Raw genomic sequence first — 23812 nt, forward strand, 5'->3', positions numbered from 1 at the left:
ATTTTTCCCAAAATTTTTGATGACAGATTTGTAAAATATGATGCCCTCAAACATACAAACATAATAGCAAACTAAAATAAGATTGTAAGTGTTTAAATGCCCATGTTTTATTTTTCAGTGGAACTTTTTTCAGTGCTTATACTTGTTTCATTGCCAATACAACTTTTACCAATACAAGTGTTTCAATGTCAATGTTTCCTTTTTCAGTTCAGTTTTTTTTCAATGCCAAAATGTATTTTCAATGTCACATTTTTGTTTACTTATTTATTCTTTTATTTATTCCTCTTCATATTTCCACATTTATTTTCTTATTCTTTTACAGATTTATTCTTTTTTACTGCATTCTCAAATGAAGAGACGGAGCTCAAAAAAACAAATGTGATCAATCTGTTCTGTTGGTCTCGTACGTGTGCACTGGGCAAAGGCTTCTCTTTGCCACCTGCACATTTTAAGGACTAGTCAATGCTCATGATCCCACCAGACTCCCAGCAGTGTCCCAGAAGTGGCTCACCATCCGCTCCACTGAAAATACTCACCTAGTGTATATTTGCAACAAGCCGTGTCAAGCTGCACAGAGCATACATGGATGTATAATAAATATGTGAAACATCTTATCAGAGCTGCATTCTCTGACATGCTGCAGCTCATCAGTAAAACACAGCACAGGTCTCTTGTGAAGAAGCAAGCACACACCCAATCAGCCGGTTGTGGTAATACTTGTGGATAAAAACACAAGAAACAGCAGATACTAGCAGATACAGTAACTGTTACAACAAGGCAATTAAAAGAGAAACAAGTTCAGCTATGTGCTACTCTGTGAGTGGAAATAGTCACACTTATGTTAGTTTGTGGTTAGGATGAGACAAATCGACATGTTTCCTGTCACTGCTTATGCAACAGAATAGGTCAGAGAGCTCCTCTCTCATCTCCACCACGCACTCTGTAGGGGAGACCAGGGAGAGTTGTAAGACTTTTTGCGATTTTCCCAATAAATCAAAAACCATTGGAACTGGAACAGTCCATTTGTTATATTATAAACTGCAATGTGTCAACTACTGAAACAATGTATTTAAGTGGTTTTATGAAATATGTACAGGTTGCAAAATTGATTTACATACAGTCACTCCACTGTTACAACTTGGTTCAGGGATGGTTGTAACAAGGCGTTACAACCGTCCTGGTGATACCAGCCATGTTTTCACCTCATGTGAACTAGCTTGACTGCTAGTTTGATACATGTAAGCCATTTCTATTTTTAGCTTACAAAACAGTGATTCTAATAATACTTGTTTTGATACCTAGACATTTGATCACGGGACAGTATCCAAAAAATACATCTGATAGAAAAGTTAAATTTTTACCTCACTTTTGCTGGTTACTTTTTCTGGGAGTTTCAAATGTGGCTCCTTTTTTGTAAGCAAGAAGACAATCTAACTGAGCATGTGTAGAGTAAGTATAATCACTGTAGCTTGTACCTGATTGGAAGAATTCAAGGTGTTACAACCGTCCCATGTTACAACTGTCTCCCCTAAATCTCTCATTGTGTGCTTATAATACATTCATGAGAGCAGATCATGGATGTATTATAAAAGCTCTTATTATACATCCATGGAGCACATCTACATGGGCAGGAAGTCAGACACAGGAATGGTATAGAGCATCCAGTCTATTTTCAAAATAAAACACCTGTGCAGCCTGCCGATCGTATATCAATAAAAAACACGAGTAAAACAGACAAATAAAGAAATCATTTAACTACGTAGCCTACTTAACCAGGGTGGAAACACAAAAATCAATGAACAAGAAGAGTTCAGTTGCGCTGCTATATTAATTACGGTAGCCTAAAATGCGTTGTTAAGCTTTGACTCCAGGCTGCCGTAATTACCGCAGTAGCAGTACAAATGAATTTAAAAGGCGGCTGGCTTGAACACGGTTTTGGAAACAGCGACTCACTTGACCGCGGTCAATGCGCTCAGCTTCTAAAACGCTCTGATGGGGACGCCGTGCGTAGGAGGACTGAACAAAACCGCGTCGCAGCCGTTCCCAGCATCATAAAGGCGCAAAAAAAAAGTTGCAGCCGTCATTATACGTTCAGCCTTCAAGGAAAACGTAGGCTAGCGCGAAATCAGCTTGACATCTCACCCACGCGTTTGCAAACTAATCGTGCAGGTTTGATTTTTTTTTACACTTTTCATGTGTATATTAATATTATGAGTTAGTCCGACTACCCACCTGTTTGTGAATGAGGAGTTAGTTGTTTATAAATAACATTTAAACAGGCGTTTGGACTATTTTTAAATGGAAGCCTCAGCGGTCTTGGGCGTGTCAGTGCGCAGGTAAGTGATTACCGTTGATAGCAATGTTTGTTGTCGGTAAACCTGCTTGAGCTAATGATTGACTGCCTTTTAAGCGGTTTTGGCTTAATTCGATTGCTCAAAATCACTTTAAATAACAAAATATACTCATAATAAATTAAAACAATGCACAAGCCTACTCTTAAATTGGTTTGAGCTGCATCTGTAACTCAAAAAACTGATTTCAGACGGACGCACTCTTGCAGGTCCGCTTTACTCTTGCTTGGGAGACATTTAACGCTTCAATGTGAATGCTAAGGTGGAGTGTGTGTGTATGTTTGTGCGCAAGTGGCTGTTGAGTGAAGCCGTCTTCGGCCCCAGGGCCAAATATGTGAAACATCTTATCAGAGCTGCATTCTCTGACATGCCGCAGCTCATCAGTAAAACACAGCACACGTCTCTTGTGAAAGAAGCAGGCACACACCCAATCAGCAGGTTGTAGTAATACTAGTGGACAAAAACACAAGAAACAGCAGCTGTTACCTTTATAACAAGGTCATTAAAGGAGAAGCCAGTCCAGGCTATGTGTTCAGTTGGCTAACACCAAGGTTAGTTTGTGGTTAGGATGAGTCAAACGTACATGTTTCCTGTCAGTGTGTTGAAACTGCACACAAGTGTGGTTTTAAGAGCTCCTCTCTCATCTTCACTAGACGTTGGCACTCTCTGTGAATCTCTCATTGTGTGCTTGTGTTTGGTGCTGCAGGAGAGCTGAGGTTGACATCCCTGCACCCTGCTGAATGCCTTTCATGGCCCTGCATTACCATCACTATGGCACTGACAGAATTACTGCCGTGCTGACTTTAGCTCACTCTGCCCTTTCTGGCCATTCTGCTACTTTTATGCTTTGTTTTTAAGCACTTCTTTAATGTTTCCCTTCACATCTCATCTCTTCCTTTGCTTGGTGTTTTGCCATACATATTTAAAGCTTTTGGTCCGTCAGGTCTCACGTCTGGTGAATTGATTGTGATATCCATACAACCTTGTCTCTTTCAGCCCTCCTTGGCTTTGTTTCCCCGGTCTGTGCCATCCATCTCACCATGGACAGCCTGCTGAGTGGGGCCAGTAAAGGGGCCAGTGCCCTTCAGTCAGTACAGACCTCATCGCGTCATAGATCCCACTCCCTGCCTTTACCCCTGTATGACTGAATGTTATGGAAACAATAAAGCTTAAATTCCTCTTAGCCTCAAACAAAGGAGCCATGCATCCGCTGCTGTTCCTCAGTGTCTTTTGGCTGCTGCCCCTGGCCTTGACGCTGGAAGAAGACTCACCATTGGACTCCGTCCCCCGCAGATCTGTGCTCTATCATAGTGAGTGTTGCTAGGTGTCTTTTGTAACTCTAGCTTGCAGTTTAACAACTGATTGTGGCTCTTATGTTTGAGTTTGGACAGACTCATTGCGAAACAGGGTTTAATCATTGATGATTACTGAATTAATCATGTATATACTGTCTCTAGGGGACAATGCTTACCTGTTTCATGAGGAGGGTGTGTTCAACTACTCCACCATGCTGCTTAGAGAAGACCTGGGTCTGCTTGTGCTGGGTGCCAGGGAGGCAGTGTATGCTCTGGACCTCAACAATATCTCCAAGAAAGTTGCTTCGGTAATAACACTGTTGTTAACAATGCAGTTAATTCTAACCGTGCCTTGGAGCAGTGCTAATGGACTGTCTTATCAAGGTTTTCTTGGCCCAGGGTCAAGAAATTTTAAATAACGCATCATTCCAGGTTCCCAGCCCTGTGTGATAAAACACTCCCTATGACTAATCAGACCCTTGTCTGTGTGTTAATAACACTATTAAGGTACTAGCTGACTGACAGCTTCACAAAAAGACAGTTTGGTCACTCTACTATCTAACAGTCACTCAGCATAAAAAACATTTTATTGAAAGTTTTTAATTTTTTAAGTTTTTGACTGATGTGCCTCCACTTAAGTTACACGTGTGCAGTTTTTCCATTACATGGTACTGGCTTGACTCAACTCTACTCTTCTCGCGTTGCATTTCTGGATTTTGTTTTCCATCACAGATAGTACCCCCTCAATGTAGGACGGGGTTTGCAGGGATGACCGTCTCTGATTGGTCAAACACACAGAGCGCAGCTGCTTCAACTTGCGTACTGCTTCATTCATACAACAAAGAAGTACTCTTGTATCGATTTAGGACGAGTTTAGGACAAGGGGAGGACATTTCTCTTCTTTGCCTGAAACCTCAACAGAGGTGATACCAAAAAAGTAGGTACCAGATACCACCAGGTACTATCCACAACTTTTGCCTGATGGAAAACCAAAAAAGATGAGTCCAGTTGAGCCGGTACCATGTAACGGCTTTACAGGACAAAGATATTTTTACCTGCTTCTCTACACTCCAATCCTCCTAACAACAGCTTTGTTGTGCTAATGAAGGGTGTAAAAGGTGTTGCATTTATCTATTTCTACAACTGAAAAAGTATGTAACTAAAAATGTTTTCACTCGTTTAGGTAAAATGGGAAGTGACACAAAAACAAAAAGAGGAGTGTGAAAACAAAGGGAAAGATCCTGAGGTGAGTCAATTTAAATATTAATAAATTGATTGCATACCTAGCAGATGTAGTCATCACTTTTTTAAAATCCATTTACAGACGGAGTGCAAAAACTATATCAGAATCCTGCATAAGAAGAAAGATGACAAGATGTATGTATGTGGAACCAATGCTTTTGATCCAGAATGTGACATCATGGTGAGACAAATTCAGAGTCAGAGCGCTCACTCTGTTAATATTCCATGCTGTATAAATTGATCCAAATCATAAAAAAACACTAGGATTAAACAATGTGTTTGTGCAGTCATACAAAGATGGAAAGCTGACTCTTGAGAAGAAAAAAGAGGATGGGAAAGGAAAGTGTCCATTTGATCCTTTCCAGAGATACGCCTCCATCATGGTTGGTGAGTAACAATTGCACAACAGTATAAGACAATGGGGAAGAAGTTTAACACAGCCAAATATTTACGTCTATATCCCTGTGCTCGCTGTTTTACCAGATAACAGCCTGTACTCAGCCACTTCAATGAACTTCCTGGGCTCTGAACCTGTCCTGATGCGCAGCTTTCCTGCATCCTTACGCACTGAGTTCAAAATCTCCTGGCTTTATGGTAAGATGAGAGAAGATGCTACACTCATGCAATGTTTGTGTCATCTTGATGATAGTAGCAGAGTCAAAGGTAATGTTTTTCCTTCTTTCTATGCCAGAGCCCAACTTTGTTTCCATGGTTCAGATGCCGGAGAGTAAGAATAGTGATCAGGGAGATGATGACAAGATTTACCTGTTCTTCAGTGAGGTAGCTGTGGAGTGTGACTGTTACAACAAACTGGTGGTGTCCCGCGTGGCCCGTGTCTGCGAGGTGAAAACAGTTTATCATCCTGGCACTTTTTCGCAGCTCTACTACGCGACAATAACATATAAATAGCACTTCCTCAGTTGCACTTATTCCACCCTTTCCGCTGCTTGATTGTGCATCCCGTTTGTCTCCATGTTTTTCCACTTGTATGTGCGACATTATGATGTCTTTACATTCTCACAGGGAGATCTTGGAGGTCAGAGGACCTTACAGAAGAAGTGGACATCCTTCCTGAAGGCCAGGATGGACTGTCCAGTGCTGGAGTCCCAGCTGCCATACATTATCCAGGACACGTACCGCTGGTGTGACCCCCAGCAGCCCTGGAAGGACTGTTTGTTCTTTGCCATCTTCACGCCACAGTCGTACGTTTCATTTAAAAAACATGTTTGTGTCTGTGTTAGAAGGGGAATGCTTTCTTTCTCTTTAATGGTCTTTGTTACATCACTTAGCTCATAATTTCGTTGTGTGTGTATTTGTGTTTCAGGGAAACATCAGACCTGTCTGCAGTGTGTGTGTACCGCATGTCTGACATCAGCAGAGTGTTTGCGGAGGGCAATTACAAGACCCCAGTCACTGTAGAAACCTCTTTTGTTAAGTGGGTGATGTATAGCGGAGTTGTCCCTGTCCCTCGGCCCGGAGCTGTGAGTTTGCCCACTATTTAGCTTGTGTGTGCATGTATTAGGAACAAAAGGAAATCTCAAAAGGCAACTTTTTTACGAGTGGCCCAGCAGGAAGCTGATTCCTTTTGTACTCTAATCCCGTTGTTCTCCCTTTTCTCTTTCCTTCCCCTCTTCTCTTGCCAGTGTATAGACAATGCAACTCGTGAAAAGGGCGTAACTCGGTCTCTGGAGCTCCCAGACCCAACCCTTCAATTTATCAAAGATAGGCCCCTCATGGACCAGGTCATCCAGCCAATAGGAGTGAAGCCTCTACTGGTGCGAAGGGGAGCTACATTTACACGCATCATAGTCAACCAAGTGCGGGCCACAGATGGCGCGAAGTACCACGTGATGTTCATAGGCACAGGTGGTGTACCAGCCTAGGACACTTGGCTAGGGAATGTCATTGTTGCTGCTTTTTTTAACTTCACAACATATGTATCAGAATCTAATCTAATCTGCTCAGTTTCTTTCTTTTTATACAAAAAGAGGAAGGCACCATTCTGAAAGCTGTGAACTACGATGGAGAAATGTTCATTATAGAGGAAGTAGAACTCTTCAAGACCCCAGGGGCGATCAAGATTCTGAAATTTTCCAAAGTCACGGTAATTCAAAGCTTTCTTGTAGCCAAATTTATGGCTTTAAATGACTGTCTTACATATTACAGTATCACTGTTTCGTACATATTACAGTATCACTGTCATGGCTGTGTGTTTGTGTGTGATGGATCCAATATGTACAGGGTCAGCTCTATGCAGGCTCAGACTACGGAGTAGTACAGATACCACTAGCCACCTGTGGAAGATCCGTATCCTGTATGGACTGTGTTCTAGCCAGGGACCCATACTGTGGCTGGGACAAAGTTGCTGGAAAATGTACTGCCCTTAGTAATACACAAAGGTAGGCAGCTGTCCCAACATGTGGAGCAAGTTATGTTGACTGTCGGACAAATCCAAACCAAATTTAAATGATTGTGTCTTCTGATTTAGCGAACTAATCCAAAGTGTGAAAGATGGAAATGCCACTCTCTGCCCAAGAGCTGGTGAGTTAATCCTTGTCCTAACCTTGTCATCAGTACATATTTTTTGTGACTAAATAAAAGCTGAACCACTAACCCTTACTGGGTAAACTTAAAAGAAAGAAAAGTACCATAATTGAGGTCAATTGTAGGCTGTCAAAAATGAAATTGCACATGTGAAGGATCTCTGTTTTGCTTTCAGACCCTATGAAGCCTATGAATCAGTCCATCTGGCCAGGCGGTAACCTAAAGCTCCGTTGCCCTTCACCTTCCAACTTGGCAAAGATCAGCTGGGAGCAGGATAACCGTCCTCTGCCCCCTTCAACTCGCCTTCAGTTTCTACGAGACGGACTGCTCATCCTCAACGCCTCAGACCCAGACAGCGGTCGGTATCGCTGCCTGTCTGTGGAGCACTCCAGAGTTGGCAAGTACACAACCACTGTTGCTGAGTACTGGGTCAGCATAGCCCCAGGTTCTGGCAGGGATGGTCAGATATCTGTCCCCCAGCCTAGGAGGGAAGGCCCCTCTGTGGTTGGACTCCAGGCTGTAATCGGGCTGCTAGTGGTTTCTCTTGTTGCCCTTTTGGTCTGGAACTTTTACAAAGGCCACATACGTCTGCCCTGGAACTGCAGAAACAAGAATAGAGAGCAATCCCAGCAGTCCCATGAGCAGGAGGGTCTCAACTCCAATGTGATCTTCCAACGTGCACTGGTAGAGGACAAGCCACTGGTGTCTGGAACACACAACAGCACCCGTAATAACAACCACACCATTGGAGAGGTGGGATTCAGTGCCGCAGAGGGGGAGAATGCCCCAAAAGTTACCCTACCGTCTGTGCAGTGTATTGATGATGAGTCAGAAATTTGAATGTGACCGGTGCATGATCATTCTCACGATGAGAATGTCCCAAACCATTTGTTTCCAGGCAGAGCTACTGGATTTATCAGTTCAACTGAGAGTTAAGATTTCAACTTATGGGGCATTTACAGTAAGTTTGAGTATAAAAACATTCTAAGAGGTTGAAGTTTGTTTTGAGAGACTATAAATTGTTGAGACTGACTTCACCAAAAGATCCTATAATTAATTTCTTTTTTTCCAAGTATGATGAGACTCTTGAATTCCTGCTTTACATTTTTGTCTTTTTTATTACAATGAATTTGAAAATGTGTTTTCAATGAAAGAATGTTTGCTACTAAATTTAGATTTATATTTTATAAAGATTGGTAGGATTTTGACAGGGAATGTACAATGAAATTGAGCCATTTCATTTCTAACCACTATCAGCAAAGGGTTTAGTTCTCTTGTATTAAAAGTTTTCTACCAGGTCCTTGTGTTGTTCCAGTGTATCTACATACAGACACCAGGGTTTACTAGCTTACAGCAAGAATAGACTTGCCAGGAATGTGAACAGATGTGGATTTTACCTGCTGTTATGAATCATCATTGTAGATGATGAAACCTCTTTCTGAAGTCACATGGAAATCTTTCTCTATGTTTTTATACATGTTATCTGTGTGGCTCTAGGGATGGCAGTCTGGGTTTGTCCACCGCTTTGGTCCAGACTGAATATCTTGATAACTATTGGTTGGATTACTGTGAAATTTGTACACACATTGGTGGTCCTCAGGTTATGAATTGTAACAACTTAGAACTCCTGACATTTCATTTAGTGCCATCATGTGGTCAAAATGTTCGATTTATGACCAAATACCTGCAAAACACGACATTCCCATCAGCCTCAGCTGTACTTTGTGTTTTAGTGCTAATTATCAAATGTTTGCTAACATGCTAAACCAACGCAGTGAACATAGTAAACATTAATTTCTATACTTCTACTTTCTTGTTAATATATTGTGTGCCCAAGACAGAAAACAAACTTCAGCAGAGAGTACAAAGGAGGAAAAAAATCTTTAATGTGTAATTTTCAGACTACATTACAAATTACTTTTTCAGACAACAGTACAGAGTGATTTGTAGCTTCAACAAACTGCTTTTTGGTGTAAGAGCAGCAACAACAATACAACAAAGCACATTGACTGTACAGCCTCGATAATATACTGTCTATGTTAAAAACCCAGTGACTGGTGTCTTGGTCCATCTTGCTTGGTATGGGGCCTCTTATCTCCTGTAGCGGTACCTCTTGAAGTGGAACCACAGCTGGAAGATCCCATTGGCGAACTGGCAGCGGAAGCCATGTCGGTGCGAGTACTCCCACTCTCTGTTTACGATCTTGAAGGCAATGTCCTCGTACGGAGGGCCCGCGTGGAACCTCAAAATGCCAAAGTCCTTGTTGTCAGGACTGGGCTCCAGGAAGTACTGCGGGGTGGAGCGCTTGTCGATCAGATCTGGGTAGAAGATGTTGAACTTGTAACCCTGGACGATCTTGGGTGGAGGGTTGTCGAAGTCATAATGGGTCTGGTTGTATTTGTTCCACTCGAAGCCTGTGTGGACCCTGTTGAAGAAGCGGGGTTTCCTGGGGCGGTATTTGTCTGCCCACAGGTACATCTTCCCTGTGACGGGAATCTCCACGCTGAACTGGGCCTCGTCGTTGCCCATGCCCTCTTTGGCGCGACGTACGAAGGCGTCCTCTGCACTCTCACTGGCATCACCTGACAGACAGACAGAGAAGATGTCTTAGAGGCAACAGATCTGCATCACATTAATAAAAATCAACATTTTGTACAATTAAGATTGGTTTCCTTAACATTTTTACTGCTGTAAACTCACTTAAACCCTCAGAGAAGACTGTTTTTTTCCCATTTCCCGCTCTAACATGGTGCCAAGATTTAGTTTCTGCATGTGGGTTTTCTGACCCAGAATGCACCAGATAATCTCTTTTTGCATGTGTGTGTGCATGGTCTCATACCTGTGACCTGTAGCTGTCTGCGGGCCAACTGCAGCCTGTGTGTGTCCTCTTCTGGGGTGATTGTGTGTGCGTCCAGCGGCAGTTCAGAGGACGTGAGCAGCGAGGGGCTGTAGCGGCCCGAGTCGTACTCCGCCTGGCTCTGCTGGATCAGATCCTCCTCCGTCAACACTGCCTCCACCACCTCACCCTTGTCGTCTTCCTCCTTCTTGTCACCCTCATCTCCTCCATCCTCGTCTCTGTTTGCGTTTCCTGCTGTAGATGTGGATGGGCCTGCCTCCTCCTCGTCCTCCTCCTCCTCTTCGCTTCTTTTGTTTTTTGCGGAGGAGGAAGATGATTGGCCGAGGTCTTCTCCTGCCCTTTCCCTACTGTTGTAAAAATATTTGGAGTTAATTTCTGTAAGTGAGGATTCAGTGCATCCACAAGTTTTTTTTTTTTATTTTAGCTTTATGAACACATTTTCAAAAATGAAACAGAAGTGAGAATTAAGAGTTTGAAACCCATGTCATGCTCTCTATAAATATGATGCACAGTAACTGACTGAGCCAATAGTTTTCAGTTTCAATGAGGATGTGTTCAGTGCAGTTATTTTTATGCAACTTACTTGTCTTCGTCACTCCGCGGCTCCTCTTTGATAATGGGGAACAAAGGCTCACTTTCCACTCCCTGTTCCTGTTTCAGTTTGAACAGCTTCTGACGCAGAACATCCTGGTGTCGCTCTCTCAACCTGGGACACAAAGTCATGTTTTTGTTTACACATCAGTTTTCACTGGCTGCCCATGTAGCTTTTTCTGATGTATTTTGCATTAGCATTCAAATCAGGCATTTTGTTACTAAAACAACAGAAGCCAGTGGGCGTTCTCACGTTCATACCTCGCTCTTGCCATATAGACTCTGACTTGCTGCAGCAGACTCTCCCAGTAACCGATGTCAAGATTGGATCCTCCAGCCCGAATCTTCCCCTCGATGTTCAGGTGCAGCGCCTGTAACTGGCTGTACGTCTTTCCTTTGAACACTGTCTGGACGTCAGTACTCACAGCTGTGTTGATGCCCTCACGACGATCACCTGAGGATTCAAAAACATAACGTCACACACAAAAAAAAAAATGTGATTGAGAACAAAAATAGGAGAGATGAAATGATTTGTCAGATGAGCATAGGTGCAGATGTAGCAGCAACAGCAGGGGGTAAAGAAGCAAAGTATCTAACTATGATGATAGAAAATGAGGAAGAAATGAGGAAATGTACCTGGTCCTTTCCCAGAAGCCTCCAGTTTTCTCAGTTTGCCGATCTCGTCCTCAGTTATAGTGGTCATGTCTCTCCAGAAGTCCACATTCTTGCCTTGCTCCAACTCCATATAGACCTAACCGGACAACAACAAACATAAAGTTGTACCATCTACAGAGGCACTTCATCACAAGAATAATACGTGTAAAGCAACTGTTAACATGTGTCCTCGTTCCTGTGAAGGATCAGTCAACAGTTGAACATGTCTCATCAGTTTAAAATGAGAGATGTATGATAATTCAGCATACTTTTTTATGTTTTTAAAGTTATAATCTCAAAGATTTTCATAAAAATAAATGTCTGTCATGTCATTATCTATCACCAAATGAGGTAACACAATAGTGATTGCGTTTATGGCCCACTGATGAAAACCCTTGCATTTGCAGTATTATGATTATTATAAACCAGGTGTTGGTGATGATTCTCCTGCCATGCATTCAAATCAGTGGAGCAGACGCAACAGACTTGCTCTTCATTTGCTTGTGTGTGAAGCAGCTTATTTTTTAAAAGCTTATTGGCTTTTTACTTGCGAAGCTTTGTTGCACGTACAGTAACTGTCTCTCCTCTGCTACACTGTGTGTGTAGCACACACACACACACACTGAGGGCTGAGCCCTGCCCGTCGGTGCTCCTCAGAGCAGAGGAGAGGAGACAAAAACGGCCATAAATGAAAGCAAAACGCAGCAGAGACTCTCACACTGAGCTGAAATGAAACAAGTGCACCTAAATTAGGTAAATGACATAACAGTCTCTGTTGCATTTCACTGTCATTTATGGTCATGTTATGTCCTCTCCACTCAACTCGTGTTTCAGTGAAGGCTCCTTGTGTGTGTGCGTGTGCTGCACACACAACAGAGCAAAAGATAGTGAACCAGGTGAAGAACTCGAGTTAACACCAACTACACTTGTTACGTTACTGTAAGTGCAATAAAAGCTTAGCGAGTAAAAGCCATCAAGAGTAATTTATCAAAAGAACAACACATCTGCATTTACCACTTATCACCTTATGGTACCGCCAAGGAGAACGAAACGGAGATATTCAAGATTATTACTTTAATGCATAGAACTGTATTGTGGCACAATGTTTATATTGAAATATGTGCAGTTCTCATATCTAGATGAATAAGTTATGTTGTGCCAAGTCAAATAGATCTGATTCAACATTAATCTGCTGCAAGCAGCATGTAGACTTCACCAATTTTCTCTGGGATTGCCTGATTTCTCTAAAAACAAAAACTTATCCAATCAGAATAATTAAATAATGCTATAATCACATAAAAAATTCTACACATAGCAGCTTTAACTTGTATAATGAATTATGACTAGAGCTGCAACGATTAATTTCAACTAGACCACAGACTCATATCACACTGAGGTGATTACCAATCTCACATGCAATTTCAGCAGGTCCCATGACTAGTACCTGATTCAATACTGATCACAATCTATAGGATGTTCATTTCCACACGACAGGTTTTATGCAAGTTCATATATATTTACTGGATATTAATAAGAGTTTAAAAGATGTATGCTTGGTATTCGGGCTGCAACTAAAGTTTATTTTTATTTTCGATTAACCTGGCAGTTATCTTCTGGATTAATCATTTGCTCAATAAAACGTCAGGTAATGGTAAAAATCCCATCAGGACATCCTGGAATCCAAAGTAATGTCTTATTTGTCCTTATTTTATATAAACCAACAGTCCAAAACCCCCAAATTATATTACTAAATTATATAGTAACAAATTCTCACATTTGAAAAATTCACTGACGTGACAAAGAAAGGACCAACAGACATGATTAACTTATTAAACAACCACATCTCACCTATAAAAAGGAATCTGCATAGCGCTGCAGTCATACAACGTTTATACTTGAATATAATGTAGCTACGCACCTTTATGTCCTCCAACAGGTCATCCATGTCAGTGACTGTTAGCCCGTTGAGGAAGGTGTAAGGTTCATGCATCTCAACAGCAAGATCGTCATCCTCTGCACTGATGTACTTCGCCAAAAGGTCAATGGGCTTGGCACGACCATCACGGATTCTAATCTTAGATCTGAGAACACACAAGGTAGTGGGACAATGCGTATATATGCATTAAAGAGGATTGTAGAAGCCTGGAATTATAGCACAAATTAAACTACCTGTGACATAAAACATGGATTCTATTAGAGATGCACCAATTGCAATTTTTGTGGTGGATTCCGTTTTTTTTAAAAGTCTGACCTGTTGATTCAGATTTTCTTTCTTTATAAGAATTTAATAAGAAAGAAAGATTTTTCTTAGTCTGTGCTGCAGCCACTGTGTGCGCAACATGCATTTTGTGTGTTTGTTGCTGCTGCGGCTGTCATGCTGTGTGTGAGATGTGCGTTTTATGTGTTTGTGGCTGAGACATGAAACTGAAACTGATTGGGGCTGGTCACTGGTCATGACCAATCGACTAAAAACTGATCTGTGGCATCTCTAGATTCTACCGAAGGGGAAATACTTGATATGCACTAACCGTAGTTTGGCCTGGTGCAGGTGGAAGTTGTCTTCCTGTTCAGCCCAGGTCTTGAAATGCTCTGCCTCTTTTTCTCTCTGCAGCATCTCCAGCTCCGTCTCTCTCATGGCCTTCTCTCGCTCGCGCTCCAGACGCAGCTGTTTCACCTACATAAACACAGTTAGTACGATTAGATATGACGCTTACAGTGTCTCAAGTGTCCCTCGGTACTTTTTGGTATCTAAAAGTACTGAAAGCTGGCATAAAATATTTGCTTATATTACTTATTTTCTTTACAGACAGATGATGTAAATCATAATTTTCCCTCTATTTGACTTTGTATTAAAGCAAAGTTCTTGCTTTGCTTTAAACAATATTTAACATAAAAAGTTTGGGTTCTTTTTTAAAAGGAAAAAAAAGGGTTTTGTAAAAATAAGGTATTGAAAAAGTAAAATTTTGATATCAGTCCCAATAGCTACATTTTTCAAACTATACTAAGCTCTACTCCTCAGTCTTCACTGCGGTAATAAACAGTAACAGAATTTTTTAGATTTATACCAAAAGCAGTACAGACAATGGTGGGGCTGAGTCTCTTAATTCTGCCACAAAAATAAAACACAAACTAGTTGGCTTTATCTTCTAGACCCACACAAACTATCCCACATCTCATACCTTCTGCAGCTCTCTGCGGTTCTCCTCCTGAATACGTTTGTTCCTTTCTTTAAGCTCTTTTTCTCCGAGATGGCCGATGCCTTTCTTGTCCAATGCCTGAGAAAACATAAAACCAAGAATAATGGATAAGATACAATACTTCAAAACCAATTGATGACAAGTAACTACCCAAAACTTCTTGGCCTGGAACTCACCTTCTGCCATTTGAATGTGCCCAACAAGTTGTTGTCACCGAAGGGGTTGTCTGCATTGGTGTATCCCATGTACTCCTCACTCCAGCCCATCTTCTCTCTCCTTTTCTTCTCCTTTGCCTCCTTCTTTGCCAATCTCCTGGCCCTCTTCTCTTCTGGTGTCTCCAGAGCTTTCAGCATTTCATTCTGTTTTTTCTTGGCCTCCTTCTCTTTGACTACCCGGACCTCCCGATCAGACCCCGAGCTCTCAGAAGAGTCCGGTGAACTGGAGCGTTGCCTCCCTCTGTTTCTGTCAGCCCTTTCTCTGCTTCTCTCTCTCCTCCCTCGCTCCCTCTCTTCGCTCCTCTTCCTTCGCTCTCGGCTTTTGTCTCTCTCTCCTTTTCTCTCCCTGTCTCTGCTGCTGCTCTTCCACCTCTCTCTATCTCTGTCCCGCTCCCTCCTCTGTCCGTCCCTGTCTCTGATTGGACTCCCTCTGTCGGGACTTCTCCGTCTCCTCCTCTCTCTTTCAGTGCTTCCGTCATGGGAGTCTGAGGCGGATGGGGACCTTCCCTTTCTCCTCTCTCGAGATGCTCCTCTCCGGTTCTCCATTTCCTTCCTTCCCCTCCTCATTTTAGGATCATCTGAATCAGAGCTGAGACAGAAAAAGCGATTAAGCACCTTTTTTGCTCCTGGATGGGCAACCATGGTTTGGAAATTAAAGGATACATTTGTTCTCTACTATTCAGCGACAACAACAGCAGGTTCAAATAGAGAACAAGGAAAGAGTTGGCTTTTGATTAGATTGACTTTGATTTAAATTAACACACTATCTGTAAACCCTGGGAAAAAAAGTAAAGAAAAAAGATAAAAATCCATACTCTCCAGCCTCTTTAAAAAAATCTGATGCATTGGAAACTCCTTGCCCACAGGCAACAGACTTAATATCCATTAGAAAGTCTTCTTGTTTACATACTCAGGTGTGACACTGGATCCTTTCCTGCAGTGGAAGTTGCTATAAGACTATGATCACCAAAAATAGGTAACTGGTTTGGATTAAATGTGCAGAGCAAACACATTCCTAAACAGGAACGTCCTCACCACTATGTTCTCTCTTGTTTTATTATATACTCTAATTGGAACTAGAGCTCGAAGAAGCCGAATTTCACTTCAATGTCGCCATCTGCTGTGTTGCTGTGCATGTGACAGTAAAATCTTTTGAATCTTGAAATGTACAATGCCTTTCTCCTCACTCACGTTACTGACCAACAGTCTGGCTCCCACATGAACACTTGTTCAACAGGCTGTTAATGATAGATTTTAATAGTTTTAATAACTGTTATACAACAAAATAATAATACTTAATAATAATAATACAGTGAAATTAGAATACGAATCATCTTTATTGGCCAAGTATGTTTACACATACAAGGAATTTGACTCTGGTTTAGTGGCTCTCAGTGTACTTACACACAACACAATACTCTTCAGAAATATACACAAGGAATGACTATATACAGGTGAACAGTTTCCAGAAGTGCTGAGATAAATATTAAATGGTAAAATGAAAAAGTGACGTGTTACTTTATATAGTAGGTGGTTATGTACAGTATATACAGCCTATTCAAATATACAGTAATGAGTGAAATGTATTGCGCATTTTGTATTTTAAACTAAGTAAATATGCAGAATTTGTGCGGTGGGTATTGTAGTGATCCAGGATTATTGCACAGTTAACTGTTTATAATAAAGTCAGTTTAGTTTCATTTCATTGCATGATGGTAGGGTGTGGATAATAGAGTGCTTGTGTTGTGGATGTGTTTATTGCATGTTAATTCACACAAAGTAAAGAGGAACACAGCGGCTTATAGAGAAGGGGCTCAGGGTTGTTTTAGTTGCCAGGTAATCGCAAGACGAAGTTAAATCAGTAGAGTCGTGATTTAACCATCATCACCATTACAGCAAGTCGTGTTTTGTTAACTTGTTAACTTCACCGGACAGCAGCGACAGTTACCTGGATGATCGTCCCCGCTGTGGTGCTCGCCTCCGGTCGCTGTCGGAGCCGCCGCTGGAGTCCGCGCTGCTGGACCGTCCGCGGCCCCGAGCGACTCGTTTCGTGCCCGCGGACCGACTGCGCTCTTTCCTGTCCTCCGGGGACCGAGACCTGCTCATTCTGGACCGGTTCCGCCGATCCCGGCTACGACTTCTGGACCGACGTCGTGATTTCAGGCCCATCACGAAGTTTTTCTGTTGTCGCGGGGTCCTGATGGTTCTCTGTCGCGTAAATAAGCTGTAACAGAGAACCTTATTTCCAGCGCAAAAATCTACCGATGGATGTTGAATAATGTACTGAAATCTAATTAAAATTGTTACATGACTGCTGAAATGTAAAGATATTAAGAAAATTCATTTTTATTATGTACATGGACTTATTATTTTATTTTATTTTTTATTTATGTATCTATTTTTATTGTCAGTGTAGCGTTGTTAATTTGAATCTGCTTCTGTAATAATAATAATAATAATAATAATAATAATAATAATAATAATAATAATAATAATAACTTAATTTATATAGCATCTTTGTAAAACAGAGCTTACAAAGTGCTTTGAGAGACAAAACAAAAGCAGGATACTCAGAGAGCAATAAAACAAACAGAACGCCAAACAGTAAGGCAAAAAAAACCAAAAAACAAAAACAAGACAAGATTGAGATAAAGTTAAGACAAGAAGATACAGTAGAGCAAAGGAAAAAAAGACGGTAAAAAATTAAGTCTATAAAAATGGTTTAAGAAGTGATTTAAAAGAAGTCACTGATGAATCCATAATCAATATTTCTACAAGAAATTGTACGTATACTGTATTACAGTAAAAATAATAAAAGTCTATCAATGGATTTTTAAAAAACATTCCATAAAACAAATACACGTCACTGTAACAAGTCAACATCAAAAGCAATTGTCTTTGTCAAGTTCATAATTAAGTTGTCTAATTTCAAAGTTAAGTACTCAGGCAGAACAAAGCCAGCCTAAAGGGACTTCCCACAACATTGGCGCATATCATAAACGACACAGTATACGATGGAAAAATAAAGTACGAAATAAATAACCTTTATTTAACGGTGCAGTTTTTAACAGCGCGCTGAACGTTTAAAATCAAATTAACACCCCGGAGATGTGTTGTTGTGTTCAAATAATGTGATTTTGAAAATAGGTCAGAGCAGCTTTTTTAGAAACACAAACAACATTCGCGTTTCAGTGACGTCACGAAACTGGCAAATGTAGTTCTCTGAATCACTCTTCAATAAAAAAGCTCAAGACATAATCGTCACAACTCAACCAATGTCCCCGAGTTACATCAGATTATATATAACCAAGAAATTGTGTGCCGCGTTGTGTGGCATTTTGGTTGCTTTCAGTCGGAAAAGTAATGTTTACAAATGACAATTGGACTACAAATCCCAGACAGCACAGGGCGCAGCTGGCTGTTTTGAGGGGGAGAAGGAGACTCCTTTTCAGCAACACTCTTCTTTACCTTGTCTGCTGTTTGGGGCGATATCAAGTACATTTTCTGACTCGGAGCGTTAGAGCTCCGGTTTGTTCGCATTTCAGATCGATAGTTGTGTTTTTAAATTTCGTGTCTGAGCAGCAGGGAGGTAGAAACTTTTATAAGATCGGCTTCAGCTGAGCGCTAAAGGTAGAGCTTGTTAGTTAGCTTATATTAGCCAGCAGCTACCAGTAGATTTACGGCTTATATCCGCGGCTGTCCTGCCAGGTAGACAGGCTAAAGCTGGAGGCGCTGGCCGGCCACAATGCTTTGGTTAGTTTATCACATTCCCAGTATTGACATTGGTAAATAACTCAGCACATTTGGGAACAAATCAGCGCAACCTTTGTTTGGTTTGAGCGCAGCCTGGTTGATTTGGCCTGTTTCATTGTCTCCGATCATCGAAAAAAACACACACAAGTTGTTTTTCAGTGTCGGCAGGTTGTTGGGTTAACTCAGCCGTGTTATCAGCTGTCGATATGGCACAACACGACTCGTCTCATGTAGCCAGTTCACAGAAAGCACTCATGTTGGAGATGAAGAGCCTTCAGGAGGAGCCTGTCGAGGGATTCAAAATAACACTGGTGGACGAGGCAGATCTGTACAACTGGGAAGTGGCCATTTTCGGACCCCCCAACACTCATTATGAAGGGGGGTATTTTAAGGTAAGAGAAGAATATGATGCAACCGTATTGTCTACCAAGGTGGGAAACTGTCATCTGGGAGCTCATGAAAACAACAAACGCACACAACACATAACAACAGCACTGACAGTATGAATCCTCCAAACTATAAAATACAACACATACATTTATAAAACACCTTATAGGACAGGTTCATAGTTTTTCAAGTCTGTCCTAAAACAATAGTCAGGTGCCCAAATGAACATTTTTCATGCTGTAATCATTCCTCCTGTTCATACTGGCCATTAGAACATCCCTTTATAATGCACTCACAATGTAAGTGGTGCTGCTTTTGTGCTAAAATGTATACAAGTTTAAAGTTTGAAGCTCCAGCCATCCAAATTAGTCAAATCAAGTAAATGTTAGTCTTTTTAGTGCCAAAGTCAATAGTGAAACCCTGTTTGAGGAAACAAAAAAGGGGAATTTGATGCTAAAAATATTGGAAATCTGGCAGATATCCAGTAAATATGACTAACTCAGACTGCTGAAGTCTCATAAGCTTCAGAACTTTTAAATGTATTTTTGCACAAAATGACTGTGTGGACACACTGTGGATTTTGGCCCCAATCACTCACATTGAAAGCACATTTGAGGGGAATCTTTTAATAGTCAGTATGAACAGGAGGAGGAAAACCTCTGTCAGTGTTCATATGGGCATCTGACTGTTGTTTTTAAGACAGATTTGAACCAATCCTTTGAGAAAGAAAAGGGGAAAAAGAGTCTTGAGCAAGGGAGAAATGACTTCTTCCAAATGACTCCTGTAAATACTTAACTAATGTTTAGCCTGTCAAACCTGGAAAACAGGGGATGTGAATGTTGCTCCAGGATACACAGAGTCTGCCTCCTCATCCTGTGTTCCCATACAGCCCCCCGCAGACTCGGTGGCCACAATTTACAACCTTTGCCAGCTTGAACCTGTATTTACTCTTTACTGTTACCATACCATGCAGCAATATGAGAGATTTATATACAGCTTAAAACATTTTGGGGCTTGAAACATTTCTTATACTTCTTTAAAAAAAAACATTCACAGAAAAATAAAGTTTCCCTTTAAGGGCATTACTTACACAGCCACACATTATGAAATCCATAACAATCAACCCTCTCAGCAAAAATATGTCAGATGTTTTAGTAATACAGTGTACAGCTACATGTAAAGGCCTGTTTTGTGTCCTAGGCTCGGATCAAGTTCCCTATAGACTACCCATACTCCCCACCTGCCTTCCGGTTCCTCACCAAGATGTGGCACCCAAACATCTATGAGGTGAAGTATCACTCAGTTTATAACACTAAATCTAACTCCTTGTCATGCTTATGTGCACTCATGTTACTCAGTATCATTTAAATAGCCATATTGCAGTGGTCACATGATGAAATAGCTGTTTCTCTCTCTGTTTTAGAATGGAGATGTGTGCATTTCTATATTGCACCCTCCAGTGGACGACCCGCAGAGTGGAGAGCTGCCTTCAGAGAGATGGAATCCCACCCAGAATGTCCGGTAAGTATAATCTCTCATTATCTCTACTCATACGCCCCTCCTTCTGGTTACCTCCCTTTTTTGTCCTCTGTCAAGCACTTCACTGCTTCACCTGGCTCATACTGTTATCACATGTCTTGTTTTTTCAGTGGAGTCTTTTCACAAATTCCCAGAAAGTAACATTTATCTGGGTTTTCAGCACCACATGTGTAATATGAGCCATTTTTCAGCCATTGTTGTCAATAGACATCTCACATTCTACACTTGCACAATGTGTAAGCATCACAGCTGAGTGTAAATCACAAACTATTTCAATTATGTCTTTGAAACAATAGTGTTTCATTGTGTATTTGTGTTAGGGTGTCATTTTTCTAAAATAATTCATTAAGCAGTGAAAGGCCTCTATCAGAACCCACATAATACTCAGTCACAAACAAAATGACTTCAGTGTTTTCAGATAATGGGATAAAACATTTACAGTGTGTGGAACAATAAGATTAAGTTTAGGGCTGTAACTAATGCTACTCTATTCAGCCCTAATGTTATTCTATTCATTATCAATTAGTCTGATAAGTTCTCAGTTAATTGATTTATCTTTTGGTCTATAAAATGTCAGAAAATGGTGAAAAAGTCTCATCACTATTTCCCAGAGCCCAAGGTGACCATCAACTTACCACCTACATTTGATAAAATAATTAATAACACTGCTGAAAATATGTCACTTTTATCAAGATTACTTTTTTGAGCAGCATTTAGTGGACATTAAGAAAAACTGTGACTCAAGGCACTTTCACATTGTCTCTGTCACAGACATTGGTATTTACACAGCAACATTAAATATCTGTAAATTACAGTCTATGAGAACATAAGTGTTAAGATATATTTCCCGTTAGTCAGTTATTATTCAAATAGATAATTCATGTGTTTAATGCTATTTGAAGTAGCTTTCTTAGAGTAATTATTTGTAAATGTGCAATAGGTATCATACTGTGACTCCCCTTTGTGTCCTCAGGACCATTTTGCTGAGTGTGATCTCGCTGCTGAACGAACCCAACACCTTCTCTCCTGCCAACGTGGACGCCTCCGTCATGTACCGTAAATGGAGGGACAGCAAGGGCAAAGACCGGGAATATGTAGAGATCATCAGGTAAAACAGTCACACAGTATCAGCAAACCTGACCAGTCGTTTCTACAAATGTACATTCAATTTGTAGATGAAGCTCAGTTTATCAGTGTTGCTTTAAGCCCTCAGGCTGAAATGTGAACTCACTGTATATATTCTTAAATATCTCCTCTAGGAAACAAGTGTTGGCCACCAAGGCGGAGGCCGAGCGTGACGGCGTGAAGGTGCCCACCACGCTAGCCGAGTACTGTGTCCGCACGCGCGCCCCACCTCCTGACGAAGGCTCCGACCTCTTCTATGACTATTACTACGACGATGACGACGTGGAGGACGGGGATGGTGACTGCTGCTACGATGAAGACGACTCGGGCAATGAGGAGTCATGACATGCTTTTTTTTTTTTTTTTTTTCAACCGCACGCCCAATCTAGCTGACATATGCTAAACCCCCTTTTTCTGCCCGGGTTGTCTGAAATTCTAGGTCTACAACCTGAGAAAGATTTGACGCCTCCCACTTTTAAACCAATGAAAAGAGCTGTTTTTTCTTTAGCTTCTGAACTCTTCGGAGGCTGACATTGATGCACCGTTGTGGAAGGGTCCGACCTGGTAAGATTTGCACCAGCACAAAAGTCACCAGTTCAAATAATTTTGCAAACCTTTTTCTCCATCATCACCTAAAACCTTACTTTGAGAGAATAACTTCAAATATCGCTTAATCGTATTAAGATGTTCAGTCCCCTGTACAGTATAAGATATTGTGGGGTTAATACCACTTTCAACAATAGCAACATTTGCACTGGTGCAAACACTTACGAACTTTTCTCAGCCTCTTTCTTGCATATCTTTACTTCCCTAATTATAACTGGGTTTTGCTCACCAGTAGTTGGTCTCAGTGACCGACAGAAGATGGAGGACTTCAAGCTGCCTGTTAGTGTCGAACAGTGTAGCTGCAAACAGCGATACATTGAATCGGACATTCCCGAGTCTCACTGTCTGTCTTGCTTCAGTAGGACCGGACCTGAGATGTCACGGGACAGTGTTTTCAACATTCTTGTGCATGCCAGAACATCTTGGAAGCTTTTTGTCTCTTTTACTGGTGGACTATTTACCCGCATCATGATCTGTTTTCAGCTGGGTGATAACAAAAACTTGCGACGATAGAGATCCCAGAGAACTCTATGTGGAGGACCGGCTGACCAGCCGGGTCAGTGGGTCAAATCCTCATGTGGACATTTTTGGCAACATGAAATTGATCTTTGCTGTGTTTCTTCTGGTTACTGTTTGATGTGTTTCTCTGTCATTTTGAGTGTGAGGTTATGTTATTTGAATTAGCTCAGATAAAGAGTTGTGTAGGATGTTTTTGAGAGGGGGGGGCAGAATGAATTACTGATCAGAATGGTATTTCTCCTCAGGTTGGCTCTCTGAGAGACCTGATGGAGCCAAAGACTAAAGCAGCGTAAAAAGAAAGCCCAAAACATTTTATGAATGTTTGTTATATTCTCGTCTTTGTTTTCTGTTTGCTCTCTTGCTAGCTTTGTTATTTTAGCCTCTTTCTTTGGTTAGACATTATGCCTGCAATCTTTGCTTGAGAATGATTTTATGTAATGAGATTATTAGGTTTGATTGGCAAAAAAAAAGTAGAAAATTTTCTGTCAAAAGATGTTGAAGTATCAGTAAGGATTATTACAGTTTTTCAGCCCTGGAAGTGAAAAAGAACAAGGCCGCCATGTTTTACTTTTACTGTTGTTTGTGTTAGTGGAGAGTGGACGGGTTTTGATATATTTTTTAGAGTGTATGGGTGTCCTCTGTGTGTATTTTGCATCAGCAATACTGATTGTTTAATTTACTCAAATTGGACTTCACACTGAATTTCTCAGGATAATGAAAAAACAATTAAGGCAAGCAATTATTTTCTTCTCCTAGGTGGTCTTCAGAGTTGGTTTACAGCCTCAACAGGAACCATAAACTGATATGCACATGTAGCTGTATGGATGATCACCTTGTTGTTTTATTCACCTGTGTTTACTTTTTATTTTCGGCTATTTAAAACTGAAAAATAAAGATTTATTGGAAAAAATATGCACTGTACAGTGCTTGGAACAAT

At 41.1% G+C, this 23812-nt stretch overlaps 3 protein-coding genes across 3 annotated transcripts; 2 read left to right on the plus strand and 1 right to left on the minus strand.

Annotated features, from left to right (window-relative positions):
• The first annotated feature begins 1888 nt into the window (after window positions 1-1888).
• sema4e (semaphorin 4e) lies at window positions 1889-9156 on the plus strand. The gene is made up of 15 exons (XM_044368161.1): window positions 1889-2336; window positions 3348-3661; window positions 3809-3954; window positions 4830-4892; window positions 4971-5069; window positions 5176-5275; window positions 5372-5482; window positions 5580-5731; window positions 5912-6090; window positions 6213-6369; window positions 6532-6754; window positions 6877-6992; window positions 7130-7287; window positions 7377-7429; window positions 7608-9156. Exons 2-15 carry the CDS (start codon window positions 3505-3507, stop codon window positions 8270-8272), a joined length of 2379 nt encoding a protein of 792 aa, XP_044224096.1. The 5' UTR covers window positions 1889-2336; window positions 3348-3504; the 3' UTR covers window positions 8273-9156.
• Window positions 9157-9294: 138 nt separating this feature from the next.
• On the minus strand, window positions 9295-17164 carry cactin. Its single transcript, XM_044368159.1, has 10 exons — window positions 16895-17164; window positions 14908-15535; window positions 14714-14809; window positions 14063-14208; window positions 13453-13615; window positions 11517-11631; window positions 11142-11334; window positions 10873-10995; window positions 10272-10636; window positions 9295-10014 (listed from the first exon to the last, which is right to left on the minus strand). Exons 1-10 carry the CDS (start codon window positions 17113-17115, stop codon window positions 9524-9526), a joined length of 2541 nt encoding a protein of 846 aa, XP_044224094.1. The 5' UTR covers window positions 17116-17164; the 3' UTR covers window positions 9295-9523.
• A 1190-nt stretch (window positions 17165-18354) lies between these two features.
• cdc34b (cell division cycle 34 homolog (S. cerevisiae) b) lies at window positions 18355-23787 on the plus strand. The gene is made up of 5 exons (XM_044367351.1): window positions 18355-19091; window positions 20287-20373; window positions 20510-20607; window positions 21599-21733; window positions 21885-23787. The coding sequence occupies exons 1-5, from the start codon at window positions 18906-18908 to the stop codon at window positions 22093-22095; spliced, it is 717 nt and encodes a 238-aa protein (XP_044223286.1). The 5' UTR covers window positions 18355-18905; the 3' UTR covers window positions 22096-23787.
• Window positions 23788-23812: the final 25 nt, after the last annotated feature.

The sequence above is a fragment of the Thunnus albacares genome, chromosome 12, assembly GCF_914725855.1.
Source record: "Thunnus albacares chromosome 12, fThuAlb1.1, whole genome shotgun sequence".
Classification (NCBI taxonomy): domain Eukaryota; kingdom Metazoa; phylum Chordata; class Actinopteri; order Scombriformes; family Scombridae; genus Thunnus; species Thunnus albacares.

What these genes read in the sequence shown, in the direction of transcription:
- sema4e (XM_044368161.1), top strand. Translation starts at nt 3,505, where the DNA reads ATGGAAACAATAAAGCTTAAATTCCTCTTAGCCTCAAACAAAGGAGCC. An exon ending in GCCATCTTCACGCCACAGTC is followed by an intron (nt 6,091 to 6,212) that starts GTACGTTTCATT and finishes TTTGTGTTTCAG; the next exon opens with GGAAACATCAGACCTGTCTG. An exon ending in CGTGATGTTCATAGGCACAG is followed by an intron (nt 6,755 to 6,876) that starts GTGGTGTACCAG and finishes TTATACAAAAAG; the next exon opens with AGGAAGGCACCATTCTGAAA.
- cactin (XM_044368159.1), bottom strand. Translation starts at nt 17,115, where the DNA reads ATGGGCCTGAAATCACGACGTCGGTCCAGAAGTCGTAGCCGGGATCGG. An exon ending in CAGCGGGGACGATCATCCAG is followed by an intron (nt 15,536 to 16,894) that starts GTAACTGTCGCT and finishes TTTCTGTCTCAG; the next exon opens with CTCTGATTCAGATGATCCTA. An exon ending in GTCTATATGGCAAGAGCGAG is followed by an intron (nt 10,996 to 11,141) that starts GTATGAACGTGA and finishes TTTGTGTCCCAG; the next exon opens with GTTGAGAGAGCGACACCAGG.
- cdc34b (XM_044367351.1), top strand. Translation starts at nt 18,906, where the DNA reads ATGGCACAACACGACTCGTCTCATGTAGCCAGTTCACAGAAAGCACTC. An exon ending in GGCACCCAAACATCTATGAG is followed by an intron (nt 20,374 to 20,509) that starts GTGAAGTATCAC and finishes TCTCTGTTTTAG; the next exon opens with AATGGAGATGTGTGCATTTC. An exon ending in GAATATGTAGAGATCATCAG is followed by an intron (nt 21,734 to 21,884) that starts GTAAAACAGTCA and finishes TATCTCCTCTAG; the next exon opens with GAAACAAGTGTTGGCCACCA.